Source organism: Hemiscyllium ocellatum, chromosome 31 (genome assembly GCF_020745735.1).
Source record: "Hemiscyllium ocellatum isolate sHemOce1 chromosome 31, sHemOce1.pat.X.cur, whole genome shotgun sequence".
In the NCBI taxonomy this organism is placed as follows: Eukaryota; Metazoa; Chordata; class Chondrichthyes; order Orectolobiformes; family Hemiscylliidae; genus Hemiscyllium; species Hemiscyllium ocellatum.
In genome coordinates this window covers 15,337,204-15,353,786 of record NC_083431.1, presented here as the reverse complement: position 1 = coordinate 15,353,786, position 16,583 = coordinate 15,337,204, and the positions used below count along the sequence as shown (strand labels likewise).

At 42.9% G+C, this 16,583-nt stretch overlaps 1 protein-coding gene across 1 annotated transcript in view; it reads left to right on the top strand.

Moving 5' to 3' along the window:
* ccdc92ba (coiled-coil domain containing 92Ba) overlaps positions 1–16,583 on the top strand; it is an 84,167-nt gene that overhangs the window by 33,497 nt on the left and 34,087 nt on the right. The window contains exon 3 of the mRNA XM_060848319.1: positions 12,510–12,557. Within this exon, the coding sequence (XP_060704302.1) occupies positions 12,510–12,557 (48 nt within the window). The remainder of the gene's footprint in view (positions 1–12,509; positions 12,558–16,583) is intronic.

Genomic DNA, 16,583 nt, shown 5'->3' with positions numbered 1-16,583 from the left:
TCTCTCGCGAATGTAAAGGAGACCACATCAGCTGCAATGGATACAGTAAATGACATTGGTAGAGGTACAAGTAAATTTCTGTCAAATGTGGAAGGAATTGTCAGTGTCTGTGGAACTTCTCTTTTTTTTTTAACTCAACAAAGAGAATTCAAACAATAAGTTGTTACTATTTTGGGATAAGACAGCGATCTTATGGTAAAAATGTTGAGGAGTTCCTGTCAGTATGTTATAGATGTACTCACAGAGATACATTGCTGGATGTGGAGGAGGGTTATAAAGCTGATCAAATAAACAAACTGCAAATAGGACACTTTGAGGATAGTGACTCATTGGATTCCTGTTGAAAACAAATTAAGTGTCTCAATGAAGCATCTCTGACTAGAAATTGAGCTCATTTCTCTGAGAAATCCAAAATAATTTCTCGAAAAAAAATGGCAGAGCAAACCGAAGTTAGTAAGGCAGAGAGATTTATTTAATTGCAAGATATTTATTTGGAGTGTCCTTTAGTTCTGATAAACTGCGTGCAGCTTTCTGCAATCTCATGTTTAGTGGTCACTTGTGAGTTGAATCATTTGAGTAGTTGCAGACTGTTAGGAGACCACAAACCAGTCCAATCTGGTCATTATCAGACAAGCAGACATACTCTACTAAAACAAATTCACTGAAGAATGATCATATGGGGCAGAACTGACCGATTTAGGTTTTCCTTCATTTGCCATGGGGTCCCCTCAAAACTGCTCTGAATATATTGGCATTTGTATCACTTCAGGACAACTTTTGTTTCAGTTCACTTCAGTAACTAACTTGGTTGAACTCTCTGAATCCACAGTATTTCAAATATAATATCACATCACCTGAACTGTGTTCAATTTTTGTTCAGTGTCAGTTGGTAACACTTTGAATCCAAAGGTTCAAGTTCCACTCCACAGACCGGATACAAGAACAATTGTAGACTTGATACTCCAGTGCAATGCTGAAGGAGCACTGCATTATCAGAAGTGCCATTACTTGAATAAGAGATTAAGTCAAGATTGGTCTGATCTTGCAAGTGGGCATAATTCCTGGCCAATATTTATCCTCGAATTGATGTCGGAATATCTAATCACATTGCTTTTGTGGGAAGTTGCTCTGTTAAAATTAGCATGCCACATTTCCTACACTATAATTTTTGTTTATTTGTTTACAGAATGTGGGTGTCACTGGTCAGGTCAACATTTATTGTTCATCCTTCCTTGGTCACAGGGCAGTTAATTGTCAGCCATTTTACTGTGGGTCTTGAGTCGCATGTAGACCAGACCAGTTAAAGACAACAAATTTCCTTCCCTCGAGGACATCTGTGAACAAGATGGGATTTTTTTTTATAAACGGCAATCCGGTAGTGGTTAGATTGTCACATTAAACTGGCTCTTTGTTCCCTCTGCCATGGAAGGATTTGAATCCACGTATCCAGAACATGCAGTACTGATCCCTGGGCTAGAGACATTACCAATATGCCACCAACCTTAATGTCATTCAAGTACATTTTTATGTGCTTTGGGACATCCTAAGGTTGCGATATGTACTATTTAAATACAGATCTTCCTCTGCTTTTTATTTGTGTCTGATCTTCAGTTGGTGATGTGGGGTTTATAGTGGCACAAAACTGGTCTGAGTTCTGTCTTGCAACTCCAATAGGTGACCCAGCCTCTAGGTGTTCTGCTTATCAGGCAGCTTCTGTGATCACCGTTGGTCTGTCGGCTGGAATTACATTGTTTGGGAGCATAAGACTCCACCCAGACTGTGTGGTGCAACCAGTCCAAACCATCTATGTACACCATGCAACACTCTCCTTAATGCCCCGCAACAACCCTCCATCATCAAAATCATTCATAACAATCTGCCAGGAATGACAAATGGCTGGAGACCCCTTATCCTTTTTGGAAGATCTTCAATGATCTTTTCAAACCCTACAGTAAATTGGGGAAGAGGCGGTTTTGGTATCAACCTAAATACTTGATGAGCAACCGTTCCTGATTTATCGGAACACAACGCTTGCAGCATCCTTTTGTTCTCTAGCTGATATCTGTGCAACAGAGGCTAATGTGTGCACATTTTTAAAAAAAAATTCTCTGTTGTGAGCCTCTTTATTTTCAGTTGCAGTGCCAATGATGTATCTCACTGCACAGAAAAATTGAAATTAAATCCCCCCACAGGTTGTCAATTTGCTCGCTGAGCTGGTGGGTTTTTATTTTCAGATGTTTTGACACCATGCTAGGTCACTTCAGTGAGCCTCCGGTGAAGTGTTGATGTCTGTCCCGCTTGCCATTTATGTGCCTTGGTCTGTTGTGGTGGGTGGTACCATTTTCGGTTCTGTTTCTGAGAGGTTGGTAAATGGGGTCCAAATCTATATGATTGTTCATGGAGTTCCAGTTTGAGTACCAGGCCTCTGGGAATTCCTGTACGTGTCTTAGTTTAGCCTGTCCCAGGATGGATGTATTGTCAAACTGGTGTCCCTCCTTGTCAGTGTGTATGGATACTAGTGATAGTTGGTCATTTTTTTTTGTGGTTAGTAGGTGCTCATGCATCCTAGTGGCTAGTTTCCTGCCTGTTTGTCCAATATAATGTTTGTTGCAGTCCTCACAGGGTATTTTGTATACTACATTCGTTCTGCTGACTGTGGGTATGAGGTCCTTTAAATTCATCAGTAGTTGTTTTTGTGTGGTAGTAGGTTTGTGGGGCTACCATGATGCTGAGGAGTCGGATTAGCGTGGTGGTCATCTCTGCTGAAATGTGTTTGACGTATGGTAGGGTGACTAGAGTCTCTGGGCATGTCGTGTCTTCCTGTTTAGGTCTGTTGTGCAGGAATCAGTGGACCGTGCTTATCGGGTAACTGATCCACAACCTGAGCTACAAATCTTCTCTAAAATCCCCACAATCTACATGTTGTCTCAACTCAATATGCAGCATGATTTTCGATGTGTGTGCATTTATTTCTCCTGACTCTCAAATTTTCCTTTCCTTCACTCGCCCCAGTGCCTCAACTCTGGCTCTGTGTAAAATATTAGGCAAGTAACCTGCTCCCTTTGTGTTGATGCTCCAAAGCGCAGCACATAGGGATTAGAGTCAGGAAAGTCTGGAATCCTGTGCAGAGACCCAGGGTTGGTCCATCCAATCTATCCAAGAGAGTAAGTAATTTAGCTCAATTCCCCTTCTGCCATTTACCTACTGCTTCTCTGACCTTTCCCTCCGCTGTCTACCTGATGGTTCCCAAACCTACGTCGACCATCCCATTCCCTCAACCCAGTGAAAATGACCTGTTGGTACAATAGAACCATCCAGTATACCAGGAGGTTATTCGACCATCTTATTCGTACTGGCATTATAAAAGCTAATCCAAATGGTCCACTTTCACCCACACTCTCCCCAAAGCTCTGAACCTTTTGCCTTTTTAAGTAGAGATCCAATTCCTTTTTGAAAATTACTGCTTCCTCCTGAACCAAACACCACATTACCACAACTCAAAAGTTAAACCATTTTTTTCCCTTCTATCAGTTTTACTGGCCTCCCACAGTTTTCGGTCATAGTTTGTGCCATAAAGTGCAAAAGCTAGCTGTCTATCATCTGATTGCCACTGCGTTGTCTACTGATCAGCCTGGGCTTTCAGCTTAGTAATAGAGTTGACCTCATTGGCACCGATAACAAACTGAAGTCTCCTCACTAGCTGATACATCAGTCAGAACTAATACTGTGTTGTTCTGTCAATGACAGGATTTGACAAACCTGGGGCTGTAGAGAGGTAAACATTTAACTTGAGTTTTGTTAAGGGTTCCAAATATGTGTATACACAAAGTTGACTTGCTGGTGGCAACTTGCTGCTGGCCTGTGTCCTTATCCAGGGAGGGAAAGAGGGGGAAATTCAAGGATTTGCACTTTGCCACAGTCCGAGTTTCATTTCATAGTCGTTCTGTCAGAAGTCTAAAAATAGGCCCAACAAAGTGGTTCAAAGGCAGATCACGAGGACATATATGTATACATTTCCACCAATTAAAGGAAGGTCTATTGATTACTCCAGTTTTGTCAATCCCCTAGCTATCTCCTTCTGCAGATACATTCCTACTAATACCACATGCCTTCAACTTCTGGGATGTTGCTGGTACATACATATAATGTGTGGTGAGACCCCTACAAGACAAAAGAAGGAAAATAGAATTCTGCTTCAGTAGTGAAGTTAAAAGAAGTGTTTGTTGGTTCAAGGATGAATGTGAGCTGTGTACAGGCTTTTGCAACAAAAACTATGTGGGAGTTCACTTCACCAATGCAGGGATTCTATGGAATGACTCAAGGCTAAATGGTAATATAGAACTAAATCCACATTCAATTCTGTGCTCAGAAACTTTAACTGCTGTTTCATTGGACCCACAGGATTTATTTTTGTTTTTTTTTCTTGAATCAATAGAGCTTGCATAATAAATTTTAAAACTGCACACTTAAGGGAAGTGTTGGGTTGTGTAAGGGAACCTTGTAAGTGGCTCAGCTCATAGAGAATTAGGAACAGTACATGATTCATAAAAGCTTTTTGTCAGCCTCTGGGGAAATATCCAAGGAATGATAAATATCTTTTCTGCAAATTTGTGAAATATGACCAACTGTTTTCCCATGTTAATATTGGTTCTCATTTGTATGATGGTTTGGATTTTATTGTGGGTGTCAGCTGTGCCTCTCCAGAGTCAGAATCATTACAATCTGCTTTTAATTCCCATTGCAAGCACAAAAATCAAGACGAACTAGCCAGTGTAGTACTGAGGGAGTGCAGCACTGTCAGAGATGCTGTCGTTCAGATAGAATGTCAGATAAATCCCCATCTCCTTAATTGTCAGGATGCAAAAGACGTCATGGTGTTGTTGCAAAGAAGAGTAGGGGAGTTATCCTTTAGTGGTATTATCGCTCAAATATTAATCTAGAAACTCAGCAAATGTCCTGGAGATCTGGGTTCAAATGCCACCATGGCAGATGGGGCAATTTGAATTTAATAAAAGACTGGAATTAAGAGTCTAGTAATGACCGCAAATCCATTGTCGATTGTTAGAAAAACCAATCTGGTTCACTAATGCCCTTTTAGGGAAGGAAATCTGCCATCCTTACCTGGGCTGGCCTACAATATGACTCCAGACCCACAGCAATGTGGTTGACTCTTAACTGCCCTCTGGCAATTAGGGATGGGCAATAACTGCTAGCCTGGCTAAAGCTGCCCACATCCCATGAGTAAATAAAAAGAGAATCGCCTGGCCAATTCTTATTCCTCAATCAACATCACCGAGAAAACAGATTATCTGATCACAGCCGCAGTGCTGTTAGAGGGACCTTACTGTGTGCAAATTCGCTGCTGTGTTTTCTACATTACAACAGTGACTACCCTTCACATTTACTTCATTGGCTGTGGAGTGTTTTGTGACAACTCGCAGTCATGAAACAGGTGATATCAAAGCGTCTGCCTTTTCTTTCTTTATTGCACCAAGGAATTCTGGGTGGGAGGAGAGAGTGAAGGTGGAGGTGGCAGCAGAAGGTGCCAAATAGTATGAAATTTATGCAAAGCTTTGGATTCCACCATTACATATCAGCCAATAACATATTGAGTAGGGAGTTCTCCAGTGTCTTCCTTCAATTACACCCCCAATATTCAATTAATTAGCAATTCACCACACAAGATAGAGATGTGAGATTGATTTTTGTTTACATAACAGATATAAAGCGTAACTCTGTGAGAACATGATGAGGCACTGCACAATTGCAGTGCAGGTACAGGTCCAATTATCTGTTTATTAATCTTCCACATGAGCCCCATCTCTCACTGTCAGCAAGCTTTCGATAAGATTAGAAAGGTATGTGTTCTAGTTTCTCTTTCAAAGCATCCTTGATATTCCTGCCCCAGCCAAAGTACTCTCCTCTTCAACCTTGTGCCGTGCCTGAGGCACGTTGACCCTCAGGTTAATCTACCACCAGTCATCTTTCTCTCATAAGAAAGCAGCCCTATGATCTGGAAAGACCATTTCAACTTTTTTAATGTATTTCAATTACCTCTTGAAGTCGTATGTTCCACTTTGCAAGTGCCCTCTGGACAAAGATGATTCTTCTGAATTCATTTTGTTTGTGACACAGCTATATTTATACCACCTAGTTTTGAAGGCTTCAAAATGTGGCAGTATTCTGTCTGTTAGCCTTATTGAACCAGTTAATAGGTCACCCCTTGACCTTCTCTCTTCCAAAGGAAACTGTCTCCACTACTTCAATTTTTCTTGATAATTATAATTTCTCAATTCTGGCATCATCCCTGTAAGTCTTTTTTTTTTGCATCTTCAGTGCCTCATATTCTTTTTCATAATATAGAGACCAGAACTGTGGTCAGTATTGGACCAAGGTTCCATTCCAATTTAACATATCTTCACTTTTCAGTTGTGTTTCTCTAGAAATGAACTCCTTGCTCTGTTTACATTTCTTTATGGCCTGATTAATCTGCATTACTATTTTTAAATTATTTGACAATCATTATAAATACAACATTAAAATTCAAGATACGGTATTGAGGTGCTATTGAAACACTCCTTCTTGTTCTCCAAAACTAGAACTCCAGCATTGGAATATACCAAGATAATGAACACAGCTACAAAGTCAGAGGAGACTACGTTTGCAGGAACAAGATGAATGACTTTAACACTCTATTCAAATACTCAACATCATAAACACATTTTGAGTCAACCCATTAATATACTGTGGTATGTTATGGACCAGGCTAGACCCCCTCAAAACATTCTCAGAAAGTAGCCCAGACTCTAACTTTTCTAGTTGTTTTAAGCAGGTGTAAGGGGGTATTCCAGGAGAGATGCAGCTGGCCCAACCACTTAGTTTTAAACAAAACAGAATTTATTTACAGACTACTGAATGAAATACAAACAAAAGAGAATGGAATAACTTAACTGATCCAAACACCCAATGGGCTATCCCAGTTTGATGATGCTGTTCCAAATTCCTGCAATAATCGCCATAAACACCCCTTGGCAAAAAAGATAAGATCAGATACAGGAGAGAGAGAGATGGCAGGGGGACTCAGCATGGAATACCCTCTTCCATGGAGCTGGTTCTTGGTCCAGCAGCCTCAAAAACTGACTGCTTGCTAAAACCAAGCCCAAACCAGAGAAAATCTGAGGTGGGAGAACGAGCCATTTGGCTTTCATTGAACAAGTGATTTTTTTATTAAAAAAACTTGAAAGCCTTTTCAAATAGATAAACCCAGACATCTCGGCAACTATGCCTCGTATAAAACTTTTGAAAAAAACATAGGACAACCTTGTTAAAGGAATAGCATGGTCACCGGTATTACTCATCAGGAATTAGAGGAAGCTTGTATTGTATATTATGTATTTACACTGTTGGAAGTTAGAACTAGGAACTCATGTTTAAGTCGTTTAGTGGGTTCCTTTTTCACAGCTGGACTAGGGCTAACATAGGGTTTCAGAGAATCTGTCTGAACTAGTGTGGTGTCAGCCTGCAGAATAAACAAGAGGAGTTCTTATTCCTAGAAAGTTGAAGTGTGATTATTCAAACATCACAGAACTCCTATCAGAATAGCCTTCAGTTTTCTAGGAGTAGCAGGCAGGAGATATTTGAACCTAGATATAGAGGTGTGTGATTGAGTTGTCAGTCCAAAGGCATTTATTGAACCACTTTATTTCAATTAAAAATTCTTGTGTATTATCATAGAAATTGTCTAAGTAAACTGGTCGTGCTATAATTGCCCTATTCCTGTTTATAGAAAGTGAGAACTGCAGATGCTGGAGATCAAAGTCAAGAGTTATGTGCTGGAAAAGCACAGCAGGTCAGGCACCATCTGAGGAGCAGGAGAATCGATGTTTCACGCATAAGCCCTTCATCAGGAATGTGGTGTAATATGATATGCGTATTGTGATACAATCTTAAATCTGAAACTTCCACCAGTTGTTTCGTTGCTATATCTCTTATTGGGCAAGAGTGGGAATCATTCAAGTCTGTAGGGGTGCTGAGGTGGGGTCAAAGATGGAACAAAGATTTTGGATGCACAAGTTCAAAGCAGGTGTTCCAGAATTCTATCTGACAGGAATGATATTGGTGTCCCGATAATGCGATGAAGATTTATGCTGTATGGCAGATGTTTGCTGCCTTCCTGTGTCCAGCTATTGCTCCTGTGCAGACTTTCTGCTGCGTTTGGATTTGATTCACTGTCTCCAATTCTCAAGGGAGAATGTAGAGGATGGGTATTAGTGAGAGGAGGTCCATTCCATTGAGCAAGCCAATGGGGAAAAAAACATTGCAACTCCAGTATAAGACAAAGGAAATATATGCAATGTTCTTCAGTGGTTAGCACTGCTGCTTCACAGTGCCCGAGTCCAAGTTCAGTTCCAGCCTCGAATGACTGACTGTATGGAGTTTGCACATTCTCCCCGTGTCTGCATGATTTCAAAGATGTGCAGTTTGGTGGATTGGCCATGCTAAATTGCTCATAGTGTCAAGGGATATGCAGGCTAGGTGGATTAGCTATGGGAAATGTGGGGGTTACGGGGATAGGATAGGGGTCTGGGTGGGATGCTCTTTGAAGGATTCAGTGGCTGAATGCCCTTTCCCCACGCTGTAGGAATTGTTGATTCATTCCTGTTTTTGGAGAATAAGTACCCACCTCTAACAGGACCACTGTCAACAGTGGCACTATTGATATCAGCTGTTTTGCTGAAGGACTGGGGGTGGGATTGTTTGCTTCCAGTGGAAGCAGATACAGAGGGAGATGGGCATGACCTTGTTGGCTTGGGGGCAGTTTCCTAGCACCATCCAGTGCCTCTGGAGATGGGGGTAAAGCAGGGCTACTTGTCTACAAGTGGCAGGTTTCCACTTGAGACTTCTTATAGCACTATGAAGCCTATTGTCAGAGACATCTGGGACCAGTGGCCTGGCCTGGAGGTGATCTGCTGGCAACAGACTTGGGAGTCAGCTGTCCAGGCAGGCCTAGGGACCCTCTGTGCCTGCCTGAGTTCAGCTGCAGGCCATCCTGTGGTTCCCACCCTCTTAGTCGCCTGAATGGATGGCCTGCTGCTTCCCCAGTGCTGGTGGGCTTCCTGTTGCCCCTCCAGCTTCCATTAACCGCCCACTTCAGAGGGTCGGTACAGGCCACCAGCTAAAACCACATCCTGCCACTTTTCATCACATGATGCCAGCATTCAGCCCCCAAGTGAGCCTGGCTCTGAGCTCCTGAGTCTCTCCAAGGAAATCCCCCAGGTTTCGGTCCCTGTCAGTCCATGGTGTTTCCGACATTCCCCATGCAGCCCAAGAGCAATTCTGATGTTCAAGATGTGATTTTCAAAAGTGCCACCTTCAATCTTTGTAGGAACATTGCCTCAGCCTGTTGCAGGATGCCAATCAGCATTCTCACTTTGGTGGGGAAAGACCAACCCTCAGCACTTGCTGTTGTTTAAATACACTCCACATTATGAGGAGCAATCCCAGGAGATCAGGAATCTGACCGTTCCCTACTCTGAACCAACACAGTAGAAAGTTTGAGCAGCTTTTAAGTGAAAGGTGAATAACTAAGTCTTAGAATGTGTAATGGGGTAATTAGGAGATGTTTATTTCCCCCTCCCTACTCCAGGGTGATAGCTCTTTGGGTACAGGCTTGTCATACCCAATGAGTGATTGATGGTAGTTTAAGCTGCGTGCAGGTACTTCATTTTTTGAAGTTTGCATCACATTTAGACAGGGTGGTTAAAAAGGCATTTGGTGTGCTTGCCTTTGTTGCACAGACCTTTTGAGTGTAGGAGTTGGGACATTCTGGTCACCCAGTTACAGGAAGGATATTATTATTAAGCTGGAGGGAGTTCAGAAGAGATATACCACAATGTCGCCCAGTATGGGAGGTTTCAGTTATAAAGAAAGGCTGGGACTTTTTCACTGGTGCATAGGAGGTTGAGAGGGGACCTGACAGAAGCTTATAAAATAAGGAGAAGTACAGATAGAGTAAATGGCAGTTGTCTTTTCCCTGGGTTGGGGGATTTCAAGACTATGGGGTACATTTTTGAGGTTAGAGGAGAGAAATTTAGGAAAGACATGAGAGGAGAAAGTGAGGACTGCAGATGCTGGAGGTCAGAGCTGAAAATGTGTTGCTGGAAAAGCGCAGCAGGTCAAGCAGCGTTTCGGCATGAGATCGAAGAATTCCTGAAGAAGGGCTCATACCCGAAACGTCGACCCTCCTGCTCCTTGGATGCTGACCTCCTGCGCTTTTCCAGCAACACATTTTCAGCTAAAGACATAAAAAGCAATTATTTTACACAGAGGGTGGTTCAAGTGTGGAATGAACTTCCAGGGTGAATGCAGGCACAATGACAATGTTTAAAAGACATTTGGATAGACACATGAATAGGAAAGGTTTGGAGGAATTTGGGCCTGGAGCAGGCAGGTGGGACGAGTTTAGTTTGGGATTATGTTCAGCATGGACTGGTTGGACCAAAGGGTCTGTTTCTGTGCTGTATGATTCCATAACACCACATGCCCCAAAAAAAGGTACATGCACATGATCCCACAACAAGGACAGCCAAGTTGCATACAACACTTTCCCACAAACAAGAATGTAATCACATAAGCTATCTTCAGTGATAATGACTGAGGAATAAATTTTGGCAGGAATAAACTCCTTTTGAAATAGCACCCACAGGATTGTTTTACATTCACCCAAAAGGTCAGAAAGGATCGTGGTTTGCTATCTTGTCTGAAAGACCACATGCTCATGAAATAAATCACTATTACCCCATTGGATAGTACCTTCCTTCAGAATTTTGTGCTCCAGCTTTGATGTGGGACTTGAACTTACCACCTTATAATTCAGAAGTGTGTGCTAGCTGCTGAGTGCAGGGCTGTCGCATCCCTATATATCTTGTGCATGGTCAGTTCTCCTGACTGAGGCTTGATAGTGAGCATTCAGTCATTGGGCTCACCCATCAGTATGGGGTGAATTGAGGAGGTCAAAATATCCCAGCAGCACCTAGAGTCAGTCGAAGCTTTCCAACTGAGATCAGCTATTCTGCCACATGCCAAGTTGTGCCAGAAGGTCATGTGCCGCGAATGCAGTAATCCATTGTCTCAGAATAAGGACTGACCTCCTTCCAGAAGCCATGGGGAATGCTTGCTTGAAAACCACTGAAATTCTAAGTATCAAGTGACCCACTTGCCTGTATTTTGCACTAGGTGGAGGATTACAGAACTTCACTCTCTCAGGCTTCCAACTTTCACCAATTCAAAAGGTTTAGTGAGTCACAAGAAATCACGTGGTCCAGGGCTAGCTGGATGGCTTAGTAGGTCCTTTGTTGTCCGTTATCATTCACATGTTTATCAATCCAAGTGGATTGGGTGGGCCACTGTCATAGAACGTGTGGGATCATGTCTATCTGACCTCACTCATTGTCTCCTTCACTATACTTCCAGTCACTGATCCCAATGGAGCTCGTTCTACAGCTCACTGTCTACTCTGTCTCTGTGAAAGCAATGCAAATGGAGTCTTTCTTTGTCCTGATTACTTAACATTGCCTTATTGCTGATGATGAAAGCACATTGTTGTTGAAATTACTGATAGGCACCTCCAAACCTTAACCAAAATGGCATAGGAAGTCACAGTTATGTCTTTACAAAGGAAAAGCAGACGTTGTTTGGTAGAGTTTAAGTTTGAAATGCCCATTAGCCATGATTGAATGGCGGAGTGGACTCGATGGGCCGAATGGCCTTACTTCCACTCCTATGTCTTATGGTCTTATGGACTACTGTATCCCTAAAACCTTGGTGTGCGCTCTGCAAGGACACACCAAGGTTTTAGGGATACAGTAGTCCATAAGACCATAAGACATAGGAGTGGAAGTAAGGCCATTCAGCCCATCGAGTCCACTCCGCCATTCAATCATGGCTAATGGGCATTTCAACTCCACTTACCAGCACTCTCCCTGTAGCCCTTAATTCCTTGTGACATCAAGAATTTATCAATCTCTGCCTTGAAGACATTTAGCGTCCCAGCCTCCACTGCACTCTGCGGCAATGAATTCCACAGGCTCACCACTCTCTGGCTGAAGAAGTGTCTCCGCATTTCTGTTCTGAATTGACCCCCTCTAATTCTAAGGCTGTGTCCACGGGTCCTAGTCTCCCCGCCTAACGGGAACAATTTCCTAGCGTCCACCCTTAGTCAGGGGTTTACAACGAATGTTTGGAAAACCGTACCCATTGCAGGTCCAGACCTTTAATATGAGCTGTCAGAAGAGACAACCTCAGTTGTGAATACTGCTCATTATGTTGTCCTCTTGATATTCATTCGGTCAGCTGACTTAACAAAAGAGGCAGGTGGCAATCCCATCCCTCTCCTGTTTTCCCCCGCCCCGTTCTCTAACCCCACCTCCTCCTCCCAGCCCTGTGCACATAATGGCTGCAAGAGTTGAAACTTCTCCATACTGATTCGTACTGTTGGCTGTCTTTTTCAGAGTTGACCTGTGAACTAACATTGAAGTCATCAAGAAACGGCCAATCAGGTAAGAGATGCGCAATGGCAACCTACAATGTTGCATATTATTTTGGAGTATTTTATTGTGGAGCTTAGCACCATAAGGTCAGAAGTAACATTGGAAACATCGGGGTAAAGGAAACTCAGCAGCTGCCTAAACTACTCTGGCAGTACTAGAGACCCCGAGCATTAAGTTGCCATCTGCACTGATCTTGCAGCTTTGACTCCAGCAATACTGAGGCTTTAATACTCTCTAAAACAAGAGAAACTTTGTAGCAAGGGAAGAGGCCAATCACTGATTTTGAGCAGTTTGTGCACTGCCCTCTCAAACGACAAGAAGAGTGTCCTTTGGGCCAATTAATCCTTTGGTGGATGTTTATTGTGTCATGTCAGAGAATGAACAGGAGGTCATTCAACTTATTGTGTCATTGCCAGCTGTTTGATACAGATATCCAATTAGTTCCACTTACCTATTCTGTCTTCATAGCACTGTGTGTTCCCCCTTCGAGTATTGATCCCATTGCTTTTTGAAAGTTCCGATTGCACCTGCTTCCACCACCCTTTCAAGCAAGGAATTCCAGATCCTCATCAAGTCACTGCATTAAAAGAAAAGTTGTATTTGGCTGTTTTGGTAATCGTCTTTTGTTCTTTTGGTACCAACCTCCTATCACTGGAAAAAAGTTTCTTTTAACTTGACTTATCAAAACCCTTTTTGTCTTATATTCTGGTGTAATTGACGTTGCCAGGTCATCCTTTTCTGGCATCCCTCTGTTATACATGTCCAGTGCCATAAGATTTTTTTTACTGTCTCCAGATTTGCCCAGATGATGCAGAGTTAAGCCTGCAAATCAGTGACGGTGAAAGAGGAAAATAGGGAATTAGTACAGGAGCGGACAGAAAATTGGCACATCATTTAGTTTAGTCATTAGTGTTGGCCATGCACGTTGGCAACAGATTTGCCATCAGTCACTCCAAAAATAAACATTACCAACATGAACTCACGGACAGTTCTGACAAAAGGCAGTGCCTTAGATCTAATGTTTAAATAGTTTTGCACAGCTGGCTTACGACTGTGAAGCTTTAGAAAATGACCAAATTTGTACTTTGTAGTGTAGTGATCATTTTGGAAATGTAAAACAAATAATGGTGGTTACAGAGGTAGACTGGCAGATCAAACTAGCAGTCTGTTCTGAAATCTTTTCAGCAATTGTTTTCATTTTCCCAAGTGGCCTGTGAAAAGCAGTGCCCTTCACATCAAAGGGCAATGCTGTGTGAGGCACTCTGTTCTTTTTTTTAAATCAAAATAGAGTTGGAGGGGGTCTCCTGGTTTTTTTTTCTTTTAACCCCCACACTACCACCTAATTGCGGTAGTGCTTATTTTTTCCCCAGCACCCATTGTGTGTGCAGGTGTGAGACACAGTGAGAGACACAAAGTGCACAAATCTTTATTCAATTTCCACCACCAGGAAGATAGGAAAACACCTGGGTGGCCTGTGACAAGCAGTGTCCTTCACATCAAAGGGCAATGCTGTGTGGTCAAACAGTGAAGGGGAGGGCAGGGACTAAATCAAAATAGAGTTGGAGGGGGAAATGATGCACTCCACTCCCTGCGGCACCCACCTCTCCCTGAACAACTCCAAGGTGTTGGTGGACACCGCGTGCTCCATCTCCAAGGACAGCAATTGTTTTCAAGGTAAGTTTTAATTCACTCCCATTGGCTCAAAGCCAAGGGGGTTACATATCTCTTTAAATCCAATCAGAGATTAAAGCCCTCTTTGTGCAAGTTGGTAACATGCACAGATAAGCAGTGTTCAGAGTACCTGGTTTAAGGTGATGGAATATGTCAAATTTCATTTCACCTCGACAATTTGTACCATGCCTTGAGGAACATATCTAATTAGTCTGCCCATTTTACCTGCTGTGATAATGTATGTGGGGACTTAAACAAGGCCGATGCTTTCTGGTGTGACTGAACAAATAAAGTCTTCTATTTGATTGGGTGGAATTTGAACAGATGTCTTCCAGATGTCCAATTCTGTTTTTGAGTGAAACCTGAAAGCTAATGGCCTTGCCCCTGAATTCTGTAATGTTCACACCAATGAATTTTGCACTGACCGAGAATCTCTTTCCAGCATCCTGTAAACCAGGAGAAATTATAAATAGCTTCTACTGAATGCCCACCTTTCCCTCAACTAAACACGAAGCAATAGTTTTCTTTGCAAAATTGCTCCACTCAGCATCTATCACATTTGGTGGATATTTACCAATAGGCAGCTTTTTGATAATTTGAGTTTTACTTCACGTTCTCATTTCCTCCACTTATACCAAGACTTGTACACTAGGACTGGGGAGAGCATTTCACTCTTGGTTAATGCAGCTCTTGAAGGATCTCTGAACAACCCAGAAACTGATCTCCGTGTCATGAGTTTTATACCTAGGCCAGCCAGACTGTAACCAGAGAAGAAAAGTACTGTCCATTCTTTATTCTGTCAGCTTTGTTTTCTAATGTTGCCTTTACTTGGCGCTTGGTTCTCATAACAAATTTAAAACAACGATAGTGCAAGTTTTGCATAAAAGGTTACTACAGATTGCAATTTATTTACAGGCCATTTGGCTAAGCAGGTCTGTACCATTGTTAGTATTCCACCTGACCAACATATTCTTTACTTTCTCTCTCCTTATCCAGTTAAACGCATCTATACTGTTCACAACAGGGCATTGCTACTGTAATCAACTATACATTAACGTAGGATGAGGCAATGAACATGGTGGGTCAGTAGTTAGCACTACTGCCTCACTGCACCAGGAGTCCGGGTTTGGTTCAATCCTCGGGTGACCAATTGTGTGGAGTTTGCACATTCTCCCGATGTCTGCGTGGGTTTCCTCCAGGTGCTGTAGTTTCCTCCCATAGTCCAAAGAAGTGCAGATTGGACATGCTAAATTGCCCCAAGGATGTGCAGGCTAGGTGGGGTAGCCCTGGGATATCCAGGGTTATAGGGATAGCGTAGGTAGATGAGCTTGTGTGGGATGGTCTTTGGAGGGTCAGTAGCATTCTTGGCTCAATAGGGCTGAATGGCCTGATTCCACCCTGTAAAGATTCTATGATTTCTCCTTACACACTAAATTTCCGTTGACTGCTTTGGCTCAGTGGGCCACTTGAATATACAGAAGTCGAGCAGATGGTTGTGCATCTGAGGTTAGTGCCATATGTGTCCTGACCAACTACAATGTCAGAGTGCTAGGACATCACACTGGCATCCACAGCTAACCACCTGCTCTGAAGCTGGCACCTGACATCCTTGAGGTCCCAGAAATGAATCCAGGCAGAAACCAGTAGCTGGCGAAATATTCATTAGACGTATTTCCCTGGGATCATCACAAGCATCAAACAGTCAGCCATTTTGGTTGGGAGGGAAGGGCCTTTTGTGGATACCCCCATTTCCCTCCTCACAGGCCTTCCCACCCCCTCATTGCAAACACTGCATGATAACAGTGCACACCTTTTGATCATTTGGGTTTTCTTTCACGTTCTGGTTTCCTCTGCTCGTACACAGAGTCTTGTTCTCCTGGGCAAGGATCTAGGTTCCCTTGCAAGCCCAGAGATATGATAACCACAGCCTCCCATGGCTGGTATAGAGGTGGCCTCCCTGAATGTGTGCAGCAGACCACTGCAAAACCTCCAGGGACAAGTCTCAGACAGTCACTAACTTTCTAGCACTAAGTCCAAAGCACCTCATCTACAAACTTGACGCCTGGCCCTTTAAATAATGCCAGCTGAGATATGGAGGGTGATTCCCTGGGGCTACTGTTGAGCTGAGACTGCTTATTGCAGACATGTGCAGTCCAAGTTTCTGAAATGGGCATGAAATCAGCCAGAGCAGCTAAATGATTTTCTGGTAGCTCTCCCTGGCACTTCTGTGGTGTGCCAACACTCACTCACTTCCTGTGCCAGAAATGTAGCCTGCACTATTTTTTTGTCTTTTGGACCTTCTATAATATCACTATCAATGGTGCCACACTGCCCACCTCTGAGTATCCTGTATTCTCACTTGTA